Here is a 24,816-nt window from a genome sequence, read left to right on the forward strand (position 1 = left end):
TGAAAGCCCCAAATGATTTCAGCAAATGTCTGAACATCCAGAGTGGGCCAGTTCAATGATGGCAGCAAGGAAATGATTCCAGTTTCTAATAGATTTTAATCTGTACACCAAGTTACAACTGCAAGCATGTCTCCGCTGTACAGTGAGACAGGGGCAGTGCCAGTTGCACCACTATGTCCACATATGTGCGTCAGCACCTGGCAATGAGACAACTCATGCTAACCACTAACTAACCACATAACAGATGTCGTGCTGTACTTATTTTATGTGTCTTAATAGAAGTCTATTTGCTATTTCTATGAAACTAGAGTAAATGTGACCTTTTGCTCATTAATCCGTTATAGATTGACTGTGAGAGCAGAATGTCCAATGCATTTAGAAGACTTTCCTATGGATGCACATGCTTGCCCCTTGAAATTTGGAAGCTGTAAGTTTATTTTTCAATTGAGGTTTCTCCATTTTAAGGCCACTTTACGAAAGTATTTTGCAACTGAGCAAACGTCAAGGTTTTAAATCTTGCTTATTTTTCACTCTTCTTGCAGGGTTGTATTTTTGTTCTTATATACATACACATACTTAATATAATGAACCTCTCCTATGCATCTTAAATATCTGCCGGCGTCATGCCTGGTCATTCGTAAAGGAGAAAAATGACTGCAGTCCAAATGTGTAGAAACTGAGTTATAGTTTGACACATAGAAAAGATTGTTTGCCTCATAGCTGCTTTATTTTGTTAAGTGCCAAAACTGATATTAGAGAACAAGTAATTTAGACAATGGATAACTGAATTGGTTTAGGTGAAAATAATTCCTTTCCCAGCTTGGGCATATTTTGAGCAAATACTATTATAAAATGTTCATATTATAATTTTTTTAAAAGTTCTAACTCAAATGAAGATGTTAACATGCCACAGGCAATAGTAATCATATGACATTTCTGGAAGTGAAAAAACTCATGAGTCCTACACTTGCAAGATTTTAACTTTAATTTAGAGAACACACTGGGCAAAATCTAATGCAACTGAAATTCGGTGTAATAACTGACACTACTTTCAATTAGTCCAGAATTTCCTCCAGAACTTTAATTTGAATAAACAATGAACATGGCATTGTTTCTTGGAAACCTAACTGAACATATTATTTCACGTATTAAGTAAAAAAAAAAAAAAAACCTTTCAACTCTTTAAGTAAAAAAATATCAGGAGCTGTTTTACTTTGGTTGCTTCAGCACAAACAAGGAAGAGAAAATGAGTGGAAAATGTAATAGTGTACAAATTGTTTCCTCAATGGCTATTTTTTCCAGTAGAAATTGGTCATTTCACTGATAATGGGTACTTAGTGGCTTGATCTATTTTAGAAGTCAACAAACGAAACACCCAATTCATTCTTCACAGGGTACCAGACGCTAATAATTTACTTTGGGCTGAATAGCTAGCTCTATGTTTACTATGAAAAAGGACTGATAGGTTGTTTTAAAGAGCTACTAGTCTCCTAGATAAGATTTGGAAAACAAAAAGCTCATAGAAACTTGGAGGATAACTGACAAGAGTAGTTTACTACTTGGATGTTAAATTTTCTGACAGCACTTCCGATAAATCTTTCCAAATCTCCTGTAAAACAGAAGGGAGAAAAATAAGCCTTCCCCCAACTAATGAAGGGCAAATAGCTGCAGTGGTTCCTCCATCAGTAACAGCAACCTGCGCTCCTGGGATCACCTGCAAGTACCAGCTAGATCAGGAGCGCTCACAGGACTGAACTTCTTTTGAACTGCACGACGCAGAGCACATGCCAGCTGTATTCTGGATCTGGGGGGTGCTAACACAAAGTTCAACCAACAGTTTTTGAACAAATGTGAACCAGCAGACTGAATATATATAGAAGTGGTAAGAAATCTATCACCTTATTCATGTATCACTGAGCCACAGCCTAAAACACCAGAGAAACTCTCAGATGTGGGTAATAGTTTCCATTTTTTTCCTACCCTCAGTTCTTTCTGGCCCACTGTGTCCCAGAGTAGAGGAGTCTTGGCTCTAAAAGTGCTGGGTTTTCCAGATCGCTAAGGATGCTGCTTCAACTAAATGAGAAAGAGATGCAGAAATTATGGATAAAGAGGGATAGATAATATAGATGTGAGTACAACTCCAGAACCATAACAAAGGGTAAAAAAAAAGACAGCGAAAAGATAGGCAGATGTATTGTTTGTGTCTTATGTTGGTTTTCTCTTTATCCTGCAAAACATTTTTTATTCTCATCAGCACGATTCCTCTTAAAATGAACAAAACAGAAACAAAAGAAAAATCAGAGGTTTATTTCTGATTGAAAGACCATATCTTACCTTAATGTCAGAGGTGATACCTGGTATCCTAAGCTCAGAGTGCAGTCATGGTCTGTCATGTTTTACAGGCTATTTTCCTTATTTTTTCTTTTGAACGCTAACTAGCTATCCTGCCAGCGGTCCTAAACCCGCAGCAGTCCTTTACACAAGCATCACATACACAAAATGAACAACTGCAAAGGCTGGGGAGGGCCATGGGACCAAAGCAAGGAGTTCTCACAGAAACTTCCATTCCCGTCCTAATCTCCGGGAAGTTTCTCACCTGAGACCCGCATGATTCTGCAACATACTCTTACTGCAAACGCTTCACAGTCCAGAACAGGGCCTTAAACCTGGACCTCTCCTCTCCTTCTCATCAGATTATACATTGTAATTGTCAGATTATAGAGTATTTCTGTCTCCATTACTATTTAATTATTGATATAAATAGGAATGTCTCCCACTGGACAAATGGCTGGACTCAGGCAGGGTATGCAAATGAGACTCACAGTTGTACATACAAAAGGAGAGTAGGTCTTACGTTTAATTATTGCTTTTTCAGTTGGAATCGCATTCCAATATTTTGGGACATTTTTATCAAATAATTTAAGCAATTCATAAAATTCATCCTAATAGACTGAAAAAATTATCTGAAAGAGACTTAGTCATTATGAAAGCCACACTTTAAGCCCCGAATACAGTACTATACTTAGTAGCTCTGCAAGGTAGTGTCTGCGCAGTAGTGTTTGTTTTGAATTAAATTGCATAAGGGTTTTTCTGTGTCCTCCAGTTACTCCTCACATGCTGGAGCTGGATCAAGAAGGGTCTCGTGTTGATGGAGTGGCACTCACCCCTCTGGACTCTACACACGCTGGAGAGGCCAATAAACGCTTCACCCAGCTCCAAGGCTAAAGTGACTTGCCAAAATAGCAGCTTAAGCTAGAGGTTATTCCAATGTAAATTCGATGTGACAAATGCTAAAGAGGCTTCTGGAACAACAAAAAGCCATATGTTGGCAAAAGCAAAATCAGAAAGGCAGCTGCTCTCCTCAGCTCTTCCCACAAGGACCTGATTGTCAGTTTAGTTCATGACTACCCATTTAAAACCAAGGCCGCTCCAGAAAGCAGCCGGGATGGGAGCGAAAGGATGTTTTGTGTTGCTACTTATGCAATACGTGAGTCAGACGCTGAGGTCGGGGCGAGGGGAGGAGAAGTGAGACTCTGCAGCGTGAACGGGGAATCGAACGTGGCGGTCATGGAGTTGCAGGGCCGGGCGAGCTGATTTCCAGAGCCGCTGAGCGCACGCCGTTCTCACTGGTTCCCAGTCTGCTGGCTCTCGGCAGGTCAGAAAATCAGGCCCGTCTTCCAAACTACTTTTGAGCTGCAGAGGAGGTACAATGCTTGAAACTGAATATTAATATTGCCACTCTTCCTTTATGTGACTAGATTAACCGGCAAATGCTTGCACTTATTGAGGCCATTGTTTTTAAGGTCACAATTATTAAGATGTAGATTTGCATTTACCATTGCTTCCAGGAAAGCTATGAATATGTTACAGTGCTTGGGGAATATGAAAGCTGAGGGCAAAAGCTCCCTTCTACTTCAATAATGCAGGATCAAATGCCATGCAATTAACTTACTAGCACGCTCCACCCAGTGCCACCTCTGCAATTACTAACTGCTATCTCTCACACTGGTAAGATAAAATTATTAACTCACAAATGAGGTCAACTGAATCAGATTCCTTCGCTTCCCTTCCTGTTTGCCGCTCCTGAAAACGCACAGGGGAAATCTTATCGTGCAGGTAGGAGTCAGTTAGCTACCTAAATATACCTGTGCACTGCCATTTCAGATGCACTAAGCTATCCTATTTGGCATCCAGCCAAATAGCCTTTGGTGGGTGCAAGCTTTACGTAGGTGCTGGTCACGTGTTCAGTCCCACGTGTATGTCCTCGGCGCTCATAGATGTCTGAAACACACTAAGTGCCTACACGTAGACAAGTAACTCCCACTCTAGCCGCTCTGAGCAAGAGCTGTCACACTGCAGACACAGCAAACTGGCAGAAGAATTTTACCATAGGACTAGGAAAAAAATCCTTATATGTAGTTTAATTCCTGAATAATAACATACTAATAACAGTACAAAACACCAGGATGGTAAATGCAGCATCGTAGATACAATGCTACTGAATTATCTCTATAACATATGAGACTAATCAGGATTGTAGTGTTTTTCTTTTGCTTTGTTCAGGGCTTGAATAAATGTGAACAAAGAAAAGAACTTTCTGCATTTTCCGGAAATAAGCAAAGAATAATACCTCCATTGTAATGAAAAACCATTTGAGCCTAGGCAGAAATGTCTGCTATGCCCATTGTCCAGCAAGGGCAGTCCGAGGTGGGAATGACAAATGGTGAGCTATAGCCAGACTGATGCAGAGGAAATCGTTGAAGCTACTCTTAGAAAGTCTTATTTTCTTACAGGGGCCCAGTCAACACCACAAAGAGTTGAAAAGGTTAGGGTGCATCTTTCTTGACTGTGGTTGAAAGTTAGGAAAGCAGCTGGGGTCCTTGCCTACCCATGAGACTCCCCATCTCACTCTCCCTTCTGCTTACTCAGCTTTTATACAGGTAGGAATGACGTAAGGGATGGAAAGATTTTCATGCCATTGAGGACAGACCTTTATTCAGCGCTACAGTAAACGTTTAGCTAACCATGATGTGGATAGACAAATAGATTCAATAATATTTCCCATAGATGCAAAGTTTGAATAAGCTGGCTGGGGGTTCTCTACAGAAAATTAAAGAGAATTTAATATCCAGATTACTACTCAAAAGTTTTTTTGTTAAAGCTATATCAGCAGTAAAAATGTGAAAAGCTGAAATGTAATGTATTTCTTTTAAATTAGATGCTTATACCAGAGCAGAGGTTGTGTACGAATGGACACGGGAGCCAGCAAGATCAGTGGTAGTGGCTGAAGACGGCTCTCGATTGAACCAATACGATCTGCTTGGACAGACTGTGGACTCTGGAATTGTTCAGTCCAGTACAGGTGGGTAAAATAAATTTTCTGGGAAGGGCCATGGGCCTGCGTTGTTAGAGGATCTTTAACTGACAAAATTGAGTCTAAACTAGAGCAAGTGATGTAAATTGCAATATATGAGCTACAGAATAGGAAGAGAAGACTGTCAAAAGATAGCATAGCCTAGGAATATTGTCACACTTCCGATGGTGGTTAAAACATTCAAGAAGTTAAAAAGCTTACCATAGTGACATATCTAACCAGAACAAATAATAATTTACATTAGATAGATGTAGAGCCTATCTTTATCATACTATCTGCTTACGATATAAGCTGAAAAAGGAACATCAGAATAGGAATCCCCAGAAGACCATATTCCTGGAGTAGGCAGTGAAGTAGGATGCTGAAAGCAACCACGTAAGCTCTCAAGGAGGTATTTAAAGGAAACAAAACATTTCATCAAATTACAAACCATTTGGAACAGCCAGACATAAGATTTAGGTGTCTTAATGCTAGCAGCAGCTTTAACTCCAAAACTGCTAATAGTGAGATGTAGAAAAATAGCCCAGTATTATATAGCTGTAACTTTGGAGCAGGTTAAAAATTTTTTGCTTCTTTACTGCTCAATGGAAAGATTTAATCTTTAGTTGGCTATTTTGAAAAGAGAACAAAGACCAAAATACAGTAATAAACTGAGCACTGGGAATGAACAAGAGTTCAAACTGTTGACTGGACTGAATGTTCAAAGGACCAGCGAGAAGTGCTCCACTAGAAGTAGCTGCGTTGCTTTCAATGCAACCAAGGCAACAGCTAAAGTAGTATACTTGCATAAACCAAACTTTTTAAATATTTCATTCATAAAGTGAACAAACACTTCAGGGAAAGTGAGTCAATTTAGGGTGAACACTAAATCCATACCTGAATTTTTTATTTAGCTAGTCACCATATACTCATATGCCCTATTAAGCCTACATTTCTCATAGACAAAAGGTTCTAGCGCACTAATATTCAGCTTAGTGCTTGGAAGCTGATGGTCAGTTAACGTAATCAAAACGTAACTAGAATGGGATTTTGCATATAAAGACTTTGCATAAGAACAATATTAACAATCAATAGATTCACTGCTTTTGTTGAGCACTAGAACATGGGTCAGACAAATGGAAAGGGGAGAACTCGCAGCCTGGCCAGTTGGAGATGTTGCTGCTGACTTTTGTGGAGGCAGTAACTCACCCCAGCTGTCCTTTGCTGAAAAGTCAATAGTATTTGTAAGGAACTGCAAAGAGCCCGAGCTCTTTGCTCTTTCTGTTGTGAAGCTGCTCACTCAGAGAGACCTCAGCAACCTGCACGACTGCCCTTCCGTGCTCAGCACCAGTTCTCTGCTTAGGGGCTGTATTATGAGGATGGCAGGACAGTCAGGAGAGACTCATAAGCCTGGGAAGATATTTAAACTGGATAGCTAATACCAGATATAGTTCAGGATAATTAGATAGCAATGTGAGTAGCACTCTATAAATTCTTAAGAAAGGCAGATAATAAATTTTTAAACAGTACTGAAGGCAAACCTAGGAAGTATAAAAATTCTTGACGCACTTCCACGAAGAAACTAAATTATCTCTCTTTTCCCTGTAATGCTTTATAGGTCTCAATTCCACCTCCTTTTTCTATCTGAGAAAACACTTTATCATGCCTATGCATAAACTTAAACGCTGTATACTTAATGCTTACTGAAATAAATACATTATTGTCTAGATGCAGAAAACATTACAAAGGACTAAATACAGTGGTTATCAAAACTAAAAATAAACCCATTAAATTATCTTCTTGGTACCAAACATGCAATCCCCTTAACACATGCCTTTACCAAAATGGTGTGGGGCATCAAAAGTGGTTAATAATCGCTTTTCTCCCCGTTCAGGTAGGTGTGCAGCTAGTCCCAAGAGAATCCTTCAATACATCTTTATCCTCTGAACATCTCTGTTTTGAGATGTAAGGCACATGTAATGAAAATTATGAAAATCCTCCCTACTTTCAGAGTTATCGGGGATGAGTCATCTGACAAAAAGACAAAATAACTGAAGACGATCTTCATTTAAGAGTTCTCAGCACCTATATTAGGCGAGAAAATGAAGCTATAGTGCAGCGATTCTGTGAAGTGTTGAAGGAATCTGCAAGATCTTGTGCAAACTTAATTAACGAACCCCAAATTCTGAATTTTTCATGAAGTGGGATCTGCAATTGTCATGTGTTTTAAAGACTTAAATGTTTTTCCAGTATAATTTTTCATCCATGTTGGAAATGAAAGAATATTCTCCGTTTCCTTGCACGCACAACTACCATGTGGTAAACAAAATAATAGTTATTGTTGCTGTTGCTGTGCTCAGGCACAGAGTCATCCATTGTTGAGATGTATGTGAAATTACTGTCAGTCTCCAACTACTGAGTCTTTCTGATTCAGAAAGACTTTAAAATTATCTTTTTTGTAAGATCTTCTTAAAAGAAAAACAGATGCTCAAAAGGTTTCTACAAATTTCTATTTACAGGGATCTATTTTGCCACCTTGAAAATATTTTTGTGCTGAAAACCAGCAGGATTTGTACTCACTAAATGGTATATTCTTTTTTTAATGCTCTGTACATCTGCTGAGAGGATACTTTTCTAAAGATTTTTTTTTTCTGCTAGGTTATACAGTATAAAAAATAAATGAAAAATACTGTACTTTAAATTAATGGCAAGGAAAGCTTTATTTCTACCCACAGTGATAGAAAAATATTGTTATAGCTGAAACTCAGCCCCCACCTCAAAACTCATGCTTGATGCTGTGATACACATTAATTTTAGGTACCCATCTGACAATCAGCTGGGTTTGTTAAAAAAATAGTTTACAGAAGTAACAGCTCTGAAGCAACTATAATGAATATCAATCATTTTCTTCTGAGGAGACATGTTAATTTATACCACTTGAAAACATTTGACTCTTAAAGACAGCGATATACTGTAGAATTAAGGGCTGATTAAGCATTGCAGCTGGAAAAGCGTTGAGTACAAACAAACTCTTCTAGAGCACTGGAAATGTTCAAATGTGGAAATGGCTCGAAAAGTTTGGTTAGTATAGATGAAGGAGTTATGTGCCCATTCCTAAGGGCTTCCTTTTGTATAATATGAATAAACTAATTTAAACTTCATGGAATAAATGAAATGAAAAACCAATTAGTTTATCTGCTCCACACGGTTATTTATCAAAGACCTCAGGGATTGCCGGGCAGTTAGAAAGAAATACCTTAGAGATAAATAAGAGAACCTAAGATGCATAAACTGCAGCTCTTGTTATTTTTCAATTAAAGCCTAAAAGTAGTCAGACTCTATGAACATAGGAAAGATATTACTCGAAGCACTATTTGAAATTTTAGCCTGTGGGGAATTACATGGCTGAATTACAAACCTTTGAAAACAGAATTAGAGGAACTCTCGCTGGGAAGTTGGACAGTGGTCGGCAGCTGTCGTGAATGCTGCCGTGCATTTCAATTAAACAGACCCAAAAAACGCAGGAAGCTAAAGATACATTAAATAACTGGCGTGTTCTTATGTCCTACAGTTATTTAGATAAATCTCATCAAAGATTACTTCTAATCAAAGATATCTTCTAATAAATTATTGCAGTCCATTGGTAGTTTTGAGACTTAGAAAATGTTTTTGCCTTGTAATTTAAATGTAGGCATTATTTTAGGCCTATGCTTTGCTTGATACGCTACTTATGGTATTATCTTTAGCAGGCTACTAGCTCAGACCTGTTACAATATTTTCCAGATCACAGTAGTCCCTGTCTTTTTAATTGCCTTTATGCTTTGAATCTTGTTCTCATTTTCCAGAGGTTAAAAATACTTTCATAATTTAAGCAGCTAAACAAAGCTTCAGCGTACAGTGGTGTGTTCGCGCTGCGCTCTTAGCTTGCCATCCACAATCACTGAATTACTTCTGACATACTGTTGTGATCGTGCTATATCTGATTGCATTAAAATAGCTTCTCACGTCATATTTTAGTAAATAAAAATTAAATTATTGCCTGTCTGAGCCAGGACCGGTACCCTTCATAAAATGATAACCTCTGAGGAAAAAAAGGTTATTTTGGTGAAAGTTAAAGAAAGGTGGGCATAATTCTAGTCGCAGTGCCCATTATCCTGCTCCTGCCAGCGTTATTTCTGAAAGAAAATTTTCCTTGTATATCCTGTGCTCTACCTCTCAATTTATAATTGATTTTTTTTTCCCCCTTTGCTACTGTCTTCTATCTTATATTGAAACATAGCAGGAATATTGTCACATCCTATTTATAAGCTTGCCTTGGGGTTATAAGTTGAGCAAGATTGTTCAAATGAATGTTCTTCCAGACTCTGAATCAAAGAAAAGGGCATTTGACGTGCTTGGTGCATAAGCAGTCAATGTCTAGACATAGCTTTTCAATGCAGTTTAAGCTTTTCCTGTGCAAGTGCAACTCTCTCTTTCCAGTTGCCTATATTTTAAAAGAGAATAATGGTATTTTCACGTGTCATCTCTAATTTAGACAGAGATTTCTTTTCAGTTACAAGTCCTCCTGTTTCTTTCCCAAGCTAATGGCTATTGTATAAAGGATCAGTCTATACTGAACAAAACGTCACAACAACAGGTTTTCCTGTCTTTTGAGAACACTTCTTTTTTTTTTTTCCAAAATCCATTTTCAGTGACGCTGGAAATAATGGTGTGAGAATGGAGCGTTACTCGCTGCGCTCTGGCAGGAAAGGTTTATACAAATACTTAAGATCCCCTTTGATGGTAATCTCATATGTTTTTGCAGCACCCAAAAAGGCAGTGTCAATGAAAATATTCTGTGCGGTTCTTGCCTCAGCTGTTTACTTCAGGAGAGAGTACTGCTCTCGCAAGGTCCTGCGCTAGCAGTGCACGGCTGCTTCATCTTCAGAACAGATAAAGCGCAGGCAGTGGCGAGTCAAACACAGTCACATCAACCATTACAGCTTAAGCCTGGCCTAGCTGAAACGTGTCTGAACGCCCGTCTTCATTTAGTCTCTGAACGACGTTTGCATGCATATACTACGGTGATTTTGCATCTTCTAATGGAATGAGGCCTCGCGCAAGAGACCTGAGCAGCCACCAGTTGATGCAAACTTTTATTCACTACTCAGAGAAGATGAAAAGATGCGAGTTTAATTAATGTTTCCCAGAACTGTCTAGTTTTGTATTATTAGTGGAATTTTAATATCTGCTTTATTGAATGTTTTCTTCAGCACTTACCCAACTTGATCCAAGGACCAATAGGATCCAATAGGAGTGAATACAAAGAAAAAATGCCTCCTACAAAGCCTTCTAATCTGTAAAGTTGTAAAAGCTTTAATTTTCCTATTTTTCTTGTTTTTAGGGGAATATGTTGTTATGACTACGCATTTTCATTTGAAGAGAAAGATTGGTTACTTTGTCATTCAGACTTATCTGCCTTGCATCATGACAGTGATTCTGTCACAGGTTTCCTTCTGGCTTAATAGAGAATCTGTTCCAGCAAGGACTGTATTTGGTAAGCAAAACTGATAAACTGTTTGGTTCATGGTATGCCAAATAAGTATAAGAAATGTTATGGTAAAGCAGGTTGTGATATCAGAGAACAGCGTGAGCCTGTAGATAGTGCAGTGCACAACAGTTAACATTTCATTGCAAAGACGTAGCAGAAACTGATTGTCTAAGATCTAAACCATTTAAATTGGTTGTAAAAAGGGACCTGAAAATATCTTGAATGATCTAGTCCAGTTCTGCTTTTCCAAAACAAGTACATAGAAAAATGGAAATAATACACATGTATAATAAACATAAATAAAAAAGGGAAACAGTAGCAATGACATTCATGGCAGAGACTGACAAAAAGGTTTTCATCAGTGGGTGTTGGTCACTTGATATTCTTAGGCCATTTGAAAATACTTATCTTAAAAATCTTTTTCAACAATCCCTTTTCTACACTGCTGCTAAAGGTCTGTTGAAATCAGTGACAAAATTTATTGTCCTGCGGTGGTGAATAGATTCACTCAATGAATGCAGTAAGAGAATCTAAAGGACTCTTCAGTTATACGGCTGGTCCCTGGTGTTTTAACCATTGACTACGAACGCTTATTTTATAATTAGAAACAAACAACTAGCACATTTTTTGGAGATACTAATCCATGTCAAGTGTATAATTAAAAAAAAAAAAAGATGTAACAAGACGTCAAATATAGAAAATAGAACATGAGATTTCTCCAATGTGACCCAGCCTTTTTGGTGATGTTCAAAGGAGACATCTGAGCACTCTTGGCAGGAGGGGTGGAAAACAGACAGCCAGGCTGCCTCTTCCCTCCGATCCCCTCACCCCGCACGGGGCAGGAGCAGAGCCACACGCGGCTGCTGCCTACAGGGCTTGTCCACCTACACTGGCCAAAGCTGGAGAGTCGCAAAGCCTGATCCTGAGAACCACTGAGATCCTGAGACTCTCACTGAACAAGAGCTATTTTCATTGTGCTTTTGCAGGCACTCGTCGCAGCTGCGCTTTAGCTTCTTAGCGCCTCTGGAAATGAGTGACGACTTGCATAGCCGTAGACCTTAGGGAACAAGCAGAGGCCTTCTGCTGGTATACAGTTGTGAGTTTAGAGAAGAACAGTTTAAAGCATAATATAATTAAATTTGTTTTACATAAATATCATTTAGATTAAAATCTAAAATCAGTTCTGAAGTTTTATCATTTGACTTTACTGAGCATTGATATGGGACTTTTACAGGACTCTGTACTAAAAGATATGGAAATTGTAACTATTTTATCTCTTTTGAACGTGCCCTTTGAAAGGAAATGTGAGATTGGGAGTTTGCAGTGTTGTAGTTCTTTGTCTCTAGATGGAGAACAAAATTTCCTAGTCTCACAATGAATAACGTATAGCACCGTCTGATGTTCAAGCTGCTATCTTTACAGGCTCAACAACCCACATGTCTAAAAGTTTTCATTTTAGAAGACAGTTATTTAGAAACTAGTGTTGCATTTATTTGATCATAATGTATCAAGATGGGAGGTTTTTCATTCCCTAACAACCCTTAAAAAATGTCTCTTTATATTTTGCACGAATATGTGCAGACACTGAAGAACAGCTTACGTCCTTTAGCCCACTTACCACTGTAGATAATACAAATCATAAATCCTATTTTGCTACTACATAAGAGGAACATAAGCTCACTAGCAACAAGTCAGAGACAGGATTAGGTTGTCTCCTAGGGAAGAGAAGTTGCATCCTCATTAGGCACCAGTAATTCAAGGTCTTTACACTACTATGTAAATCCGTTGTTTGTTATTTAGCCTTTTTTAGGCCACTGCGCGTTTTCACTAACATTCACTGCAGTCAAAATAAACTTGCAAGAGACATTTAATACGTGACACTGCAGTTGTCAAGGTAACTTGTGGACATGTGATTTGATGTAAACGGCTAGCCTTGTAGATTTTTTTGCAAGCATCTGTAAGTGGTGTGAATTCAGTGCAGTCTTGCTCCTCCCAGTGAAAGCTCCATGGCTAGTGAAGGGAAAAGGTTCGAATGCAGTATGAAGCTCTGATATCAGACATCCAGATTGCTTTATCACGGTTCTTACATAACTTCTTTGCTATTTCCAGGGCATCGTGAATGAAAGGACAGAAATTTGTAAAACCATCAGTTCAAATAAATGTAGTATCGCATACAGCTAATTGCATTTGTGCATACGCTGGAAGGAACATATATTAACATTTACTAAATAAACTGTTTTGCAATAATCAGGCTAATTAACATGAAAACAAGACCTTTATAGTTTTCTATCTAAGTATCTTAGAATTGTTGCAAGAAGAAATAAAAATGTGGACCTGTTAAATCTGTACGACAATTCACAGGGCTTGGATACAGAACCGCAAAGGTGATTCCCCAAATGTCATGAAGGTTAAGTGGCATCCAGTCCCCATCTCAAAATATTATTCCAAATCCAATGTTTGAAATTGGAGTCTACTAAAACAATGCCGAAGAATTAAAAGAGATGTTTCAAAGATCCCTCAACTTCCAGAGAACCTGAAATCTGATACCCCCAGCCAGCTACTGCATTTAAGTGGGGAAGTCCAGAAGAAATGGGGTGGGGGGGGGGGAAGGAAGGAAGGAAGGAACAGGGTTTCCCACCTATTGTAATAGCTGAGAAATTAAGCACAAAATACAGCCACTGATCTAAAGATGCTAAAACTATCTGCTTTGCAGGAGTGACAACTGTCTTGACAATGACAACGCTGAGTATCAGCGCACGTAACTCTCTCCCCAAGGTGGCCTACGCCACGGCCATGGACTGGTTTATAGCAGTGTGCTATGCCTTTGTGTTTTCGGCTCTCATCGAATTTGCAACCGTGAATTACTTCACAAAGAGAGGTTACGCATGGGACGGCAAAAGCGTCGTTCCTGAAAAGGTAACGCTGTTCACTGCATCTCGTAACAGGTCTCAGCGTCTCGCGCGTGGGGTTTCACCCAGTAGAGCTTCTGTGCAGTGCAAATAACTTTATCAAAAGCATGTCCTCACGTGGCTCTACTGGCAACTCTATGCGCAATTTGTCTGTCACGCAGTGCATTGAAAACACTTGTTTTCTGCAAGTAAATCAAAGGGAGAGTAGCTCTATGCAGCCAGCTTAGCACGGCACAACAGAAAAAGGGGGCCCAGTTCTGGTGCTGTCCCTCACACGTGAAACGCTGACCAGCTAAAGACGGCCCTGGGGGGGACAGACCGCTCCACGCTTCCTCAGCATGGGACCGTGCAAGGGTAACACTAGTTACTCGGCACTGAGTACCTAAATATGCAGACTTCTAACATACTGGATGATATTTAACGCTGCTGATCGTTCAAAATTTATGCTCGTTTTGCCTTTTTTTGTAGAGAAAAAACTTTTTGCAAATATCCATTGAGATTTTGACTTGTGTGACTAAACAGAAAGAAGATAAACGTGAATTTTTTGGGGGGAAGGAGATTGAATCTCTGCTGTACAAGCTAGGGAAAATGTGGATGCCTCAGTATAAGTGTAGAAAAAAATCTTGTGGCTGCTGTATTTTACAGTTTCCAAAGTAGATTTTTCCTCAACATAGAGGAGACGTCCTGTCATCCTCCTATCATTCCCCAGTTTTTATAAAACAGAAATATCATTATTTTTACTTCGTAGCCTGTGGGAGAAAGAGATGTGTTTTGGGGAAGGGTGTATGTAGGGTTGTGCCGGACGTGTGCAATCCTGATTCGTACCTCTCCGAAGACAAGGGCGAGACGTCGCACCGACTCCGCTCGGTCTGGGGTCACAGTCTGGCTCTAAGTCGCGTGCACATGGAGAAACTGCTGAGGACAAAGGAGATCAAAGAGAAAGTTTTCCCTTTCCTATGAATTATCATGTCAGCTGCTTCTGCGAGGAAGCTCATTTGGGCTACTTTTTAAGAGATCTCACAAGAGAATTTTTACTTCTCTAATTGCTTTTTATAAACACTCACAGACTAGAGTTTCAGCAAAATAAATATTTGGAGGAGCAGATGTTACTCGCTGGTACACGGATATGTGTGTTTAATTCAGGAGTGTATGTCTAAATAATGTTAAATAGTTGTTAGGGGTTTTTTTTTTGCTATTTTGTTGCATAAGTCATCTCATGATAGAATAGAAATAGAAATTAGGACATTTATACAACAATGACTAACAGAAGCACTGTAGAACAAATGAATGAAGTAACTTAGGGAATTTATATGAACGAGCTGCACAATGGTTTGCTGGCAAATATTGAGTTTTCAGTCACTGATGACAATTTCATTGAAAATCAGTTATCTGATTCTTTGTGGTCCTCACATTTTCATAATTTTTTTTTTAAATACTAACAGAACAAAATCCTTGAAAAAGCAAATATTGCCTATTTAAATATAGCCTATGTTGTAATACCATTATGGTTAGCCATTTCATTTGTTTCAAACAAAAATTGCATTTGCAGAAAAGAGTCAGGAAAAACAACGTTCAGATACTTCTTAAAACATTGCAAGATGTTACCTCGCAAGGCAAGGGTCTTTGCGTGTCCTTTGGCGCGAGGCAGCAAGGACAAACCTGTACCTGGTGGAGCGCGTTACCTGCAGAGGGTGAGGCCAAGCCAAGCAAGGCCAACTAACAGTGACCACGGCTTACTAAAATCTAGGGCTCCGATTAGCTGTCGTATTACTTTTTCATAAACTTGAATTTCTCATAAAATATTAAGACGCTGACTGGTGTCAGGCCTTTGCGTAGATCAGATTCCTCATGAAATTTAAATCTGTCGACTGGGTCTCCTCCTCCTCCGCCTGTGAAACGGTCCTTCCTTCTGCTGGGTGCCTTGCTGCTGGCTCGAATATGCAGCCGAGGAGGAAGCAGGACTGCCTTTGTACTCGGCAAGCGGCTTAGCAGGGGAGGAGGAGTGAACTGTGTAAGGTGGCAGCCCTAAAGCTGGGCTTTATGGACAGATATACCAAAAAGCTTTCCGACTTTGCTTTTTTTCTTTTCCTTTTTTTTTTTTTTTCTTAAAACCTCCTTCTCTGAGTATTTTCTTCTTCAGGTGTTTGTTTCTACTGTTCAGCAGAAATAGTCTAAGATAATTTGAAGCTTTTTCTTAGCCTCAAGCTAGGCTGAATACTCTTTTCCTGAAATAAAGATCATCTGCATCGCAGGCAGTATCTCAATCCCTTTTCTTACTGAAAAACAGAAATTTAGCACCGCAGCCCCCATTTCCCGCCCGTGCAGGGCTCCACAGCACTCATCAGCAAGCCTCTGCACCCGCTTGCCCTGAGGCTTTTGCAGTTTCCCTGCTCGCTCTCAGGTGTCCTCCCAGAGCCCATCTGCTCCCTGAAATGCTCTCCCCTTGAACAAGAGTTTTTCACTAACCAAAGCCTCCCTGCTTATGGACCACTGGCTTGCCTATATAACTATTAACCCATAGCTGATCTGTCATAAATTGTGACCACTTCAGAAAGTGCTGCCTCTTTGGGGCAGCTGCACCTTGAAAACAGAGGATTATATTTATTTTATGAAATGATGTAATAAATCACACTCTGCTGATTTTTTTTTTTAGCCTTACCATTTCCCCCCCCCGCCTTCTACAGGATCAAACTGTTGACATTTGCTTTTTCTTTCTCTGCCAAACACAGCTTAAAGATTTTCTAAGCTCTCAGGGTCTTTTTATTTTTGTTTTCTAATAACTAGAGGTACCTGCAGCAAAGCGGTACTGTTTTCAAGCCTCCTTGCCCATCCACTACATCTCTCTCCTATACTAATCTTGGCGCAGTGGCTGGGGGGAGATTTGGACAGCCTGCAACAGGCACAGCTATATTCCAGATGGGATACCCAGCTGCTATTTTTTTCCCCCACAACTAGAATACTATAAAGCATAAGGGCCCAGATCAAAATCGACATATTTCTGATCATTAAGTTCTTCTCCAGTAAGCTTTTCAATCTTTTCTAAGATTTTTTTTCAATCTTTCTGGGATTATTACTTTAACAATATAAGTAGACGGACACCAAAACCATACAGCTCTATAAGTCCCTGTATTTGGGGTGACATTTCAGCATTACGGCCCAGTTGTAGCACTCAAACAAGCACTTTAAGGATCTATTCCATAAAGCATTTGCTTTTAGTCTAAACCCTTCGCATATAGAATATTAAGCAGGTTTGCATGTTATTAAATAAGCATGTTAATAAATAATACACTCTCTTAGTGCTTAGTCACATGTTTTTAGGTATGAATTGTGTAAGAATGCCTCATATAACATTATTTGTCTTAATACTGAAAAGCCACATTAAGCAATTCAGTGTCTCTTAAAGTATTTGTCCTGGTCAAGAAGTACAATTGATTAAGGGAACATTGAATTATAAGTAGTTTGTCATTATTCATTACTGTTACAGGTAATTTTGTATATCCGTGATCCTAGCTATCACTATAAGTCCTCATTATAGCTTATCCATCATATAATTTGGTTTAATTAATAAAAGTAAACAAAATGAATGATTCTGTCATTTTCTTTACCTAAATATTCTGCATGAATCATTTATATAGACTCTATCTTTTTACCTGGAGCTTATTACAATTGTGGTGTAAATTCCACACATAGCAAAATATTATAGTGCTTTGTCGTAATATTATCTATTGAGAAGACAGGAAGAATAAAATATTTTCTTCTTTCTTCAGCCAAAGAAAGTGAAGGATCCTCTCATTAAGAAAAATAACACATACACAGCTGCAGCTACGAGCTACACCCCTAATATTGCAAGGGACCCTGGGCTGGCAACCATTGCTAAAAGTGCAACAATAGAGCCCAAAGAAGTTAAACCAGAAACAAAACCTGCAGAACCCAAGAAAACTTTTAACAGCGTCAGCAAAATCGATCGACTATCAAGAATAGCCTTCCCATTGCTTTTTGGAATCTTTAATTTAGTCTACTGGGCTACCTATTTAAACCGGGAGCCCCAGCTAAAAGCCCCAACTCCACACCAATAACCTCATTTACTCACATAGTTCTGTTTTGTGTTTTGCGCTGGGAATTGCTTTTAGTTTCCACATATAGTAATTCCCGTTTGCTTCATTGCCTCTGTCTTAAAGAAAATAAAGGTTTCTTTATTTGACAAAAAGTAAAATATATCTATATACTTAAACAAAACCCCGTGTGTGAAGGAAAGAACAATGTGAGCAACATGCTTTTAAAAAGTGATTCTGAAAAAGAGAAGGGAAGAGGTCTAGCAAGGAGAAACAGGAAACCATTTGCAGGTAGCGTATTACTGAATGTCCCCAAAAGATATTGTATATGTACGTGAAAAAGATATTTTTATTCAAAGGATTTGGGGGAGTGGGAAAGTGTTCTTTATGACGTTCATGTTGCACATACTATACTGTACTTACCATTTATTCAAGCACTGTTTATAAACTTTTCAAGGCTGTAAAGCTTTCCATTTGTTGAATTCCATAAGATATCTTATTTTCCTAGCTTTATTCCCTTCTATAGGCCAAACTACTTGACTTATAATATTAAATGATCTTAAAAGAAAAAGGAAATCTGCTCACTCTAGGTACAGTTTATCACTGTATAGCACATTTGATCTAATGGTAACAAATGCTTTAATCTGCTGTCTTACTGCAGTCTTGTTCTAAGCATTAAGTTGTCACTAGACTAGATGTAAAACCTGTTGCACAATCAAATGCAGATCCCAAGTCCCCTTTGTCTCCTGTCTAATCCAAACTACTCCTGGAGGCTTTTACAGGTAGCTTTTACACATCACTATGTTTCAGAGAGTTAAAAATAAAACAAAAAAAGTTTTGCAAGCTCTAGATATGTTGAATGTACTCTTTTATAAAATGATACATTAAAAAAGCTTTAGATTGAAACTTATGGATAGCAGAAAGACAAAATATAGTATTTAAATATATGTAAATATGCAGCATGAGATTGTACATTTTTTTACTTTTTTAAAGTTGTGTTCTTAAAACATTGTGTAGGATTCACCTCTTAGCTCTTAATATGTTGTTAAATGCTCAATAAAACATATTTAGAGCCTGGATTAAAAAAAAAATAAATCAGTGGTACTGGAAAGCCTAAAAAAAATACATAGAAAGTGCTTGGAATTAATTCCATTTGTAAAGTGGTTTACTGTACAGTAGCTTGCAATTTGACAATGTCATCCAATGTATACTATTAGATTAATGACTGGTTTGCTCAGGTCATGCGTAAATACTAAAGTATGGGATTATATTTGGTAGGTAAAAATGGTGAAATATTTGTTAAGACAGAAGTTCATCTGTATATTACTGCTATATTTGCTGATACATAACTGTTACAATAAGCGATGTAATATATGTAGCATTAAAAACAAAAAAATCATACACAACAGAATGTACAGGAAAATAGATTTTATTGAGTAAACTTACTACATTTCATTTTTACTGTAGCAATATATTTGTAGGAACAATATGTAAGGGCTTTAAATACAAGATGTCCATTTTGCAGGTATTGTGCTCCCTTTAAAACAATTCTAGTCAGTGTCGGTACTGCTGATTCTTAGAAATACAAAACGTCAGATAAGGAATTTTCAAAGAGCTAGGAAGACTGGTGGATTTTTGCAAGCATCGATTCAGAAACTGTTAATATATGGTATTGAATAAACTTAAAAATAATGCTACATGAGCCTTCAGAGAAAGAGCTAATGAGACTCAAATTTCATATTCATGTTTCAGGCAATGTTTTATAAACTTTCTCAATAAATCAAGAAGATGCCATTCTACATCTAAAAAAGAAAATAGTTAATCTTTTATTTAAAAAAAAGATTTTTTTTAAAATCATGCTTCATTGTCTAACATTTAGTCTTGTCTAAACTTGATAAGTTATCTGATTGGAGCTTAATAAAAGGGGGTGTTTCATCTTCTGGTATCGTGTAGATATATGTATAGAAAAAAATAAACTATGGCTCTTTAACTTCTGTGTACTTGTTTATCTTGTTATTTTTGGCGTTAATCTAGTGTGTCCATTTAGGGCATTTTATCTTTCTAACAATTCATAGCTACCTTTTGGTCTGCATTTTGCACATTAGATGTGAATATTACTTAACTAGTCTGCTTTTTGCTATGCAATGACTGCATTATATCACCTCTTAGTTTGTTAGTCTATGAGAATAGTATTATACTGTATAAACTTGATTGCACAGTTTATCAAAGACAAGGTATTCTCTATGTAGCTTTTTTACAGTGCTTTGCTAAACCATGTAATAATAGTAAGTCTTCCTTGAAAATAATGATACACTCTTATAGAGGACAGTTTCTGTTTACTCCTGGGATAATTTTAAAAAAGATGACATTGAATGTTTATTGCACCTCAGTGCAGTGATGTGGCAATAAAATCTAAATCTAATAGAGGTTGTTTATGGCAGAAGCATGTATTGCTTTACAGAGTTTAGCAAAAGCTCTTTATTTTATGTCAGACTGTAATTCTATTATAATAATAAAGCTAAAAATGTTCAATAATGACAGTGAATGTTTTACTTTGGTTTTCTGTAGTTACTGTCTTTTACGACACCTTGCTTGATAAGCTGCATTCATTCAAAAAACTTAGTTTCTGTGAATTTGATAATGAATGTAATTTTCTGTCCAGTGTTTTCTAGGGACGAATATAATAACAAAAAGGTTTCTGAAATATGATTTGACATTGAAAAACAGATAGCTGCACAATGTATATCCAGTATAGCAATAAACTGAATCAGATGAACAATTTGTAAGGTTTAGTGATACCATAGCAATGAACATGATATAGTGTAGGAATAGAAAACAATGCATCGTCACCCAGTTAAAATGACAGATGAACCAGAAGGGTAGAGGACAGGTATTTTTGTTATAGACCACTATTTAAATAAACATACAGATTTAAGAAAGACTGTTAGAACAGAGCCTCAGACTGTAAAAAATAGTATTTCACTTATTTAGTGAGTTGTGGAGATAGCATTCTAACAAGCGTATGTATAGCTTGAAAATTTTCATTGTCAAGCCTTCATACTTCTCCACACAGGAAAAAAAAAAAAAAAAAAACAGATAGAGGAAAAGTCAGTCTAGTGCATTCAACTCTCAGTTTGCTAGCGGAAAGTCGCTGGGAAGTGCGGTTCATGCTCAGCTGTAGGGGAAGGAAGACAACCAGGGATTCCCTGATTAACATAAGTTTTTGAAGGATCAATAGCAAGAAAGGCTGATACAAATATATATACATATATAGATATATATAATGTTCTTACTCACATGTGAGCTCCCCAGAAGAATTATTGAAAATGGAAGGCAAGGACAAACGTGTTAATACAAGCTCAAATTCTATTAACTTATTCTGCTTTCCTAGGCTTATTTTGCATGAGAATAGTACAGTTTGAATCCGTACTGCTTTCCACCTCCTACTAACTCCGTGGAGCTGAATCCCTATGGAAACCCACATAGGATTTCTGAAGGAGTCAGGAGAGTGGCAAGTGTCACCATGTGAACAGCCCTCTCCTATGTTTACATGCCAGATGCAGAGCACACCTGGGGATCCTACCCGGGGATCTTCCGTTGTCACTGCTCAGGCCTTTTTAGACAGAATTTTACTTGAGTAACTTGAGCAAAAATGAACAGAAGTAACAAGATTTGACTCAGAGAAATACATACAGCACTATTCAACTTCAAAGAGTTGAAGAGCCTGGTGAGGAGACAGGATCACAGACAGTCACCAGACAGTCCTAGCCTGACGCCCTGGCATGGCGTCGCTGTGTTACTCTGCGAGAGTACAGCAGCGGGGGAAATTCTTCCGGGTTTTCTTGGATCATCCCACAAAACTACTGCAGGAACATACCAGAGCAAGGTTAGCTCAGTCTGAAACTTGCTGTTGCCTTTTTTCTTCTGTAACCCTTGTTTCTGGCAGAGGATAAAACGTTGTTTTCCCTCTCAGCCATAATCCACCTCTTGTGGAAACAGAGACAGACGATGGAGGAGTCTGATGGCTGCAAGCCAGAATTAAGCCACGTTCCTGTTGCCTGCATATTACATAATAGAGAAAGACCTCTCTTCTTACGCATTCTGCTTGTTTTGACCTTGCTCGTAGATCACCTAATCAGAGTTACAAGTGGTAATTCCGGCGACTACATTTAACATCAAACATTATGCAAGGTGGACAAGAGCAGCCGAGTGAATGAAGTGTGTCACAGTGCTGAAGCACATGTCTGAGCTTTGCTTTGGATTCCTGCTAAAGTATCTGCCAGCAAACGGGTATCTAAACGCTTGTTTTGACAGTCCAAGTGTCAAAAAGCAGCCAAACTGCATACATTCTTAATCATGGAAATGTGCATCTCTTAACCATATCGCTTAACTGGTCTGAAAGGGGTGAGGAAAATCTTTGGCCTTCTCAAAATAATTAATGCTTTAGGAATAAAGACAAACAAACCAAAAACTTTCTTAATGATATGCTTGCTCTTGTATTAATAGCTGCGAGTCCTGAAAAACTGCATTCTTTTTCTATCTCCTTCCATCCTCCACCAGTACGGTAAATAATAAAAGGTTATGAAGCACACTAATGGCTAGAAAACAGGGCGCCCATGCTTCAGGGAGCAATTAATAGAGAACCTCTTTCAGCCTGTGCTTGGTATCTGAATGACTGTCCAAATAAATTAGTGTGACTGGGGAAAGTTAAACTTCTTCACAGCTGGAAAAATATAAATCATACTTTAAAAGGTAAAAACTCAAGATCCCCTCAGATTTTCTGTTGGTAGACCTACAGCAAAAAACAATCCTCCTGCTATGCATAAACGTGACATAGCTCAAATAAAAATGTCTTTGCAGCCTTGCACATGCATTTTGCAAGTGAAGTGTATTATCAGCTTGTCAAGTTGTTGCTGTCATGTTACATCTGATTACAAACTATGTCATATACAACAAGAGAGGTAAAAGCCTCCAAATGACAAGATTCTGTAGGCTCACCCGGCCCAGCCATCAGGCCATCCGAACAGACAGCATGACTTCGTGGCTGCTGATAAACTCATTTCATTAAACTGCTTTGGGGCATTTGAAGACGTTCTGGGTAGATTTTGCACTTGCAGCGCAGCTGTGTATTACACACATTTCACCCAAAGACTAGAGACACATCCCCTCAAAAATCTTCTGCAGACAAAAGGCACTGCTTTTTTTAATGCGCTCCCAAAGGAAGAAGCATGTATTTGGTGAACTCTTTCTCAAATCAAGGGCATATGGGCTATAGAGATGATGAATTTCATTCCAAGTGCCCTCATATGCAAAGTATATAATTAACCTCAAGTTGCACTGGCCTAAGGAGCTTAATTAGGCCTAAGATGCTCAGTTTCCCTAGAAGTGGTTTGCTAACGGTTGCCCAGAATGCACTTTCCTTGCTCCATGATAGTTTTACATGTATTGATCATCCACTTAAAACTAGGTGACTAGAGTGCCTCATGGGAAAAAAAGTGGAGCTCATATAGGATTACTGTAAATTTCTTAAATCCATACTCAAAGTTCCTATTCCGTTCCTGCCTGTAACAACCGAACAGCACTTCTACGTAAGTGGTTTGAAAGTTTCTATGATCGCTCTCCATTGTAGTAATATTTATTAATGCAACAAATTTACCACAAAGGTATGATAAATTCCACCACAAATGAAACTTAACAAAATCTTCTATGATCATCTAAAACTGTAAAATAAAATCTAGTGAAGCTACAATAGAAAGATCTGTCTCTTCACTTATATTAAATTACTTTCTAAATAAAATATATTAACAAAACAGACTGGATTTCAGGCAAGAATCATTTTAAAGGAACGCATCTTCTCAATAGAAGAAAAGTCAATAGAGGCCACAGTAAAAATCTCTGCTAATTGCAAACTGTTAATTGTTAAGAGGTCATACCCTTATGGATGAAATTAAAACAATTTCACTGGCTTCAGGAGGCCTTTTAGACAGGCTGTTGGGTTTGGTTTTGTTTTTCTACAAAAAAACCCAAGAAATTCAACGTTTTCCTGTCCGAGGGGTGAAGGCAGGCACAGGGAGGCTAGGGACGCAGTTCTCAAAGGTAATAGTGTATATCCCAACTAACAGTGTGGCAGTCTTAGATCAAACATTAGTTTTAAGATGGCCATATGAAATATTTTTTGCAACTACGCATAGTGTTCAGCTAAGCCTTACGGAACCAACAAAATAGCATGCAGAGTCATGTAAAACTCTGTAAGCTTGGCAAGATTTTGTTTCTTCATTTATACAAAACACCTAAAGTGAATTTTAAATACAACTATACTACATACAACTATTCTGAAGGAAATAGCTCCTGTAAATCAGTCTGATGATTTCTGCACATTTCTGCTCAGCTCCTCCCTAGTTTGCCTTGCCTTACTCAATCTGTAAGAAACTGGGCCAGTTTCGACCAAGCCAAAGGATTCCTTGGGTCATAGGGGCCTTCCCCAGCCCTCTCAAGATTAACTATCCCCCTTGACGACTATCCCATCTGCAGGAAGGCCACAGAAAAATAAAATAACTAGAGCAACACATCCCCTTTCAAAAGCTTAAAAGAATATACTGCATATTATAAGAGCAATACATATATTGATACAATACTTATACAGCTGTTAAGCCTGAATTTTGACACCTGAGTGCATTTCTCTTACAGTCATATGCAAACACCAGTAAAAAAAAACCCGGCAGATTCCAAGAAAGGGTAAATCTTTTTGCAGTTCCAAACTGCAAAATACTTCCAAAGGATCCTAGCCAGGATTTCACTAGCAGTTTTACAGGAATGCAGAAAAGTCGTTCTCTGGTCACTGAATTACTGAATCGCAGTAACGATACTCATTCATAAATGACTCTAATCTAGGTCTTCCTTTCCAACCAAGGTGGCTGGGCCAAAAATGTCTGCTTCCATTCAGCTGGTTTTAGAGGAGGTTGGGAAACTCCC

General features: G+C 38.3%; 1 protein-coding gene across 4 annotated transcripts in view; it reads left to right on the top strand.

Moving 5' to 3' along the window:
- The window catches only part of GABRA1 (gamma-aminobutyric acid type A receptor subunit alpha1), a 44,424-nt gene extending 24,042 nt beyond the window's left edge, over window positions 1-20,382 (top strand). For all 4 annotated transcript variants that reach the window (XM_068959739.1, XM_068959742.1, XM_068959741.1 and 1 more), the window contains exons 6-10: window positions 345-427; window positions 5,219-5,362; window positions 10,737-10,889; window positions 13,597-13,799; window positions 17,560-20,382. In XM_068959739.1, the coding sequence (XP_068815840.1) occupies window positions 345-427; window positions 5,219-5,362; window positions 10,737-10,889; window positions 13,597-13,799; window positions 17,560-17,868 (892 nt within the window). In that variant the 3' untranslated portion in view covers window positions 17,869-20,382. The remainder of the gene's footprint in view (window positions 1-344; window positions 428-5,218; window positions 5,363-10,736; window positions 10,890-13,596; window positions 13,800-17,559) is intronic.
- The last annotated feature ends 4,434 nt before the right edge of the window (window positions 20,383-24,816 follow it).

This window comes from Struthio camelus, chromosome 13 (genome assembly GCF_040807025.1).
Source record: "Struthio camelus isolate bStrCam1 chromosome 13, bStrCam1.hap1, whole genome shotgun sequence".
Taxonomy (NCBI): Eukaryota; Metazoa; Chordata; class Aves; order Struthioniformes; family Struthionidae; genus Struthio; species Struthio camelus.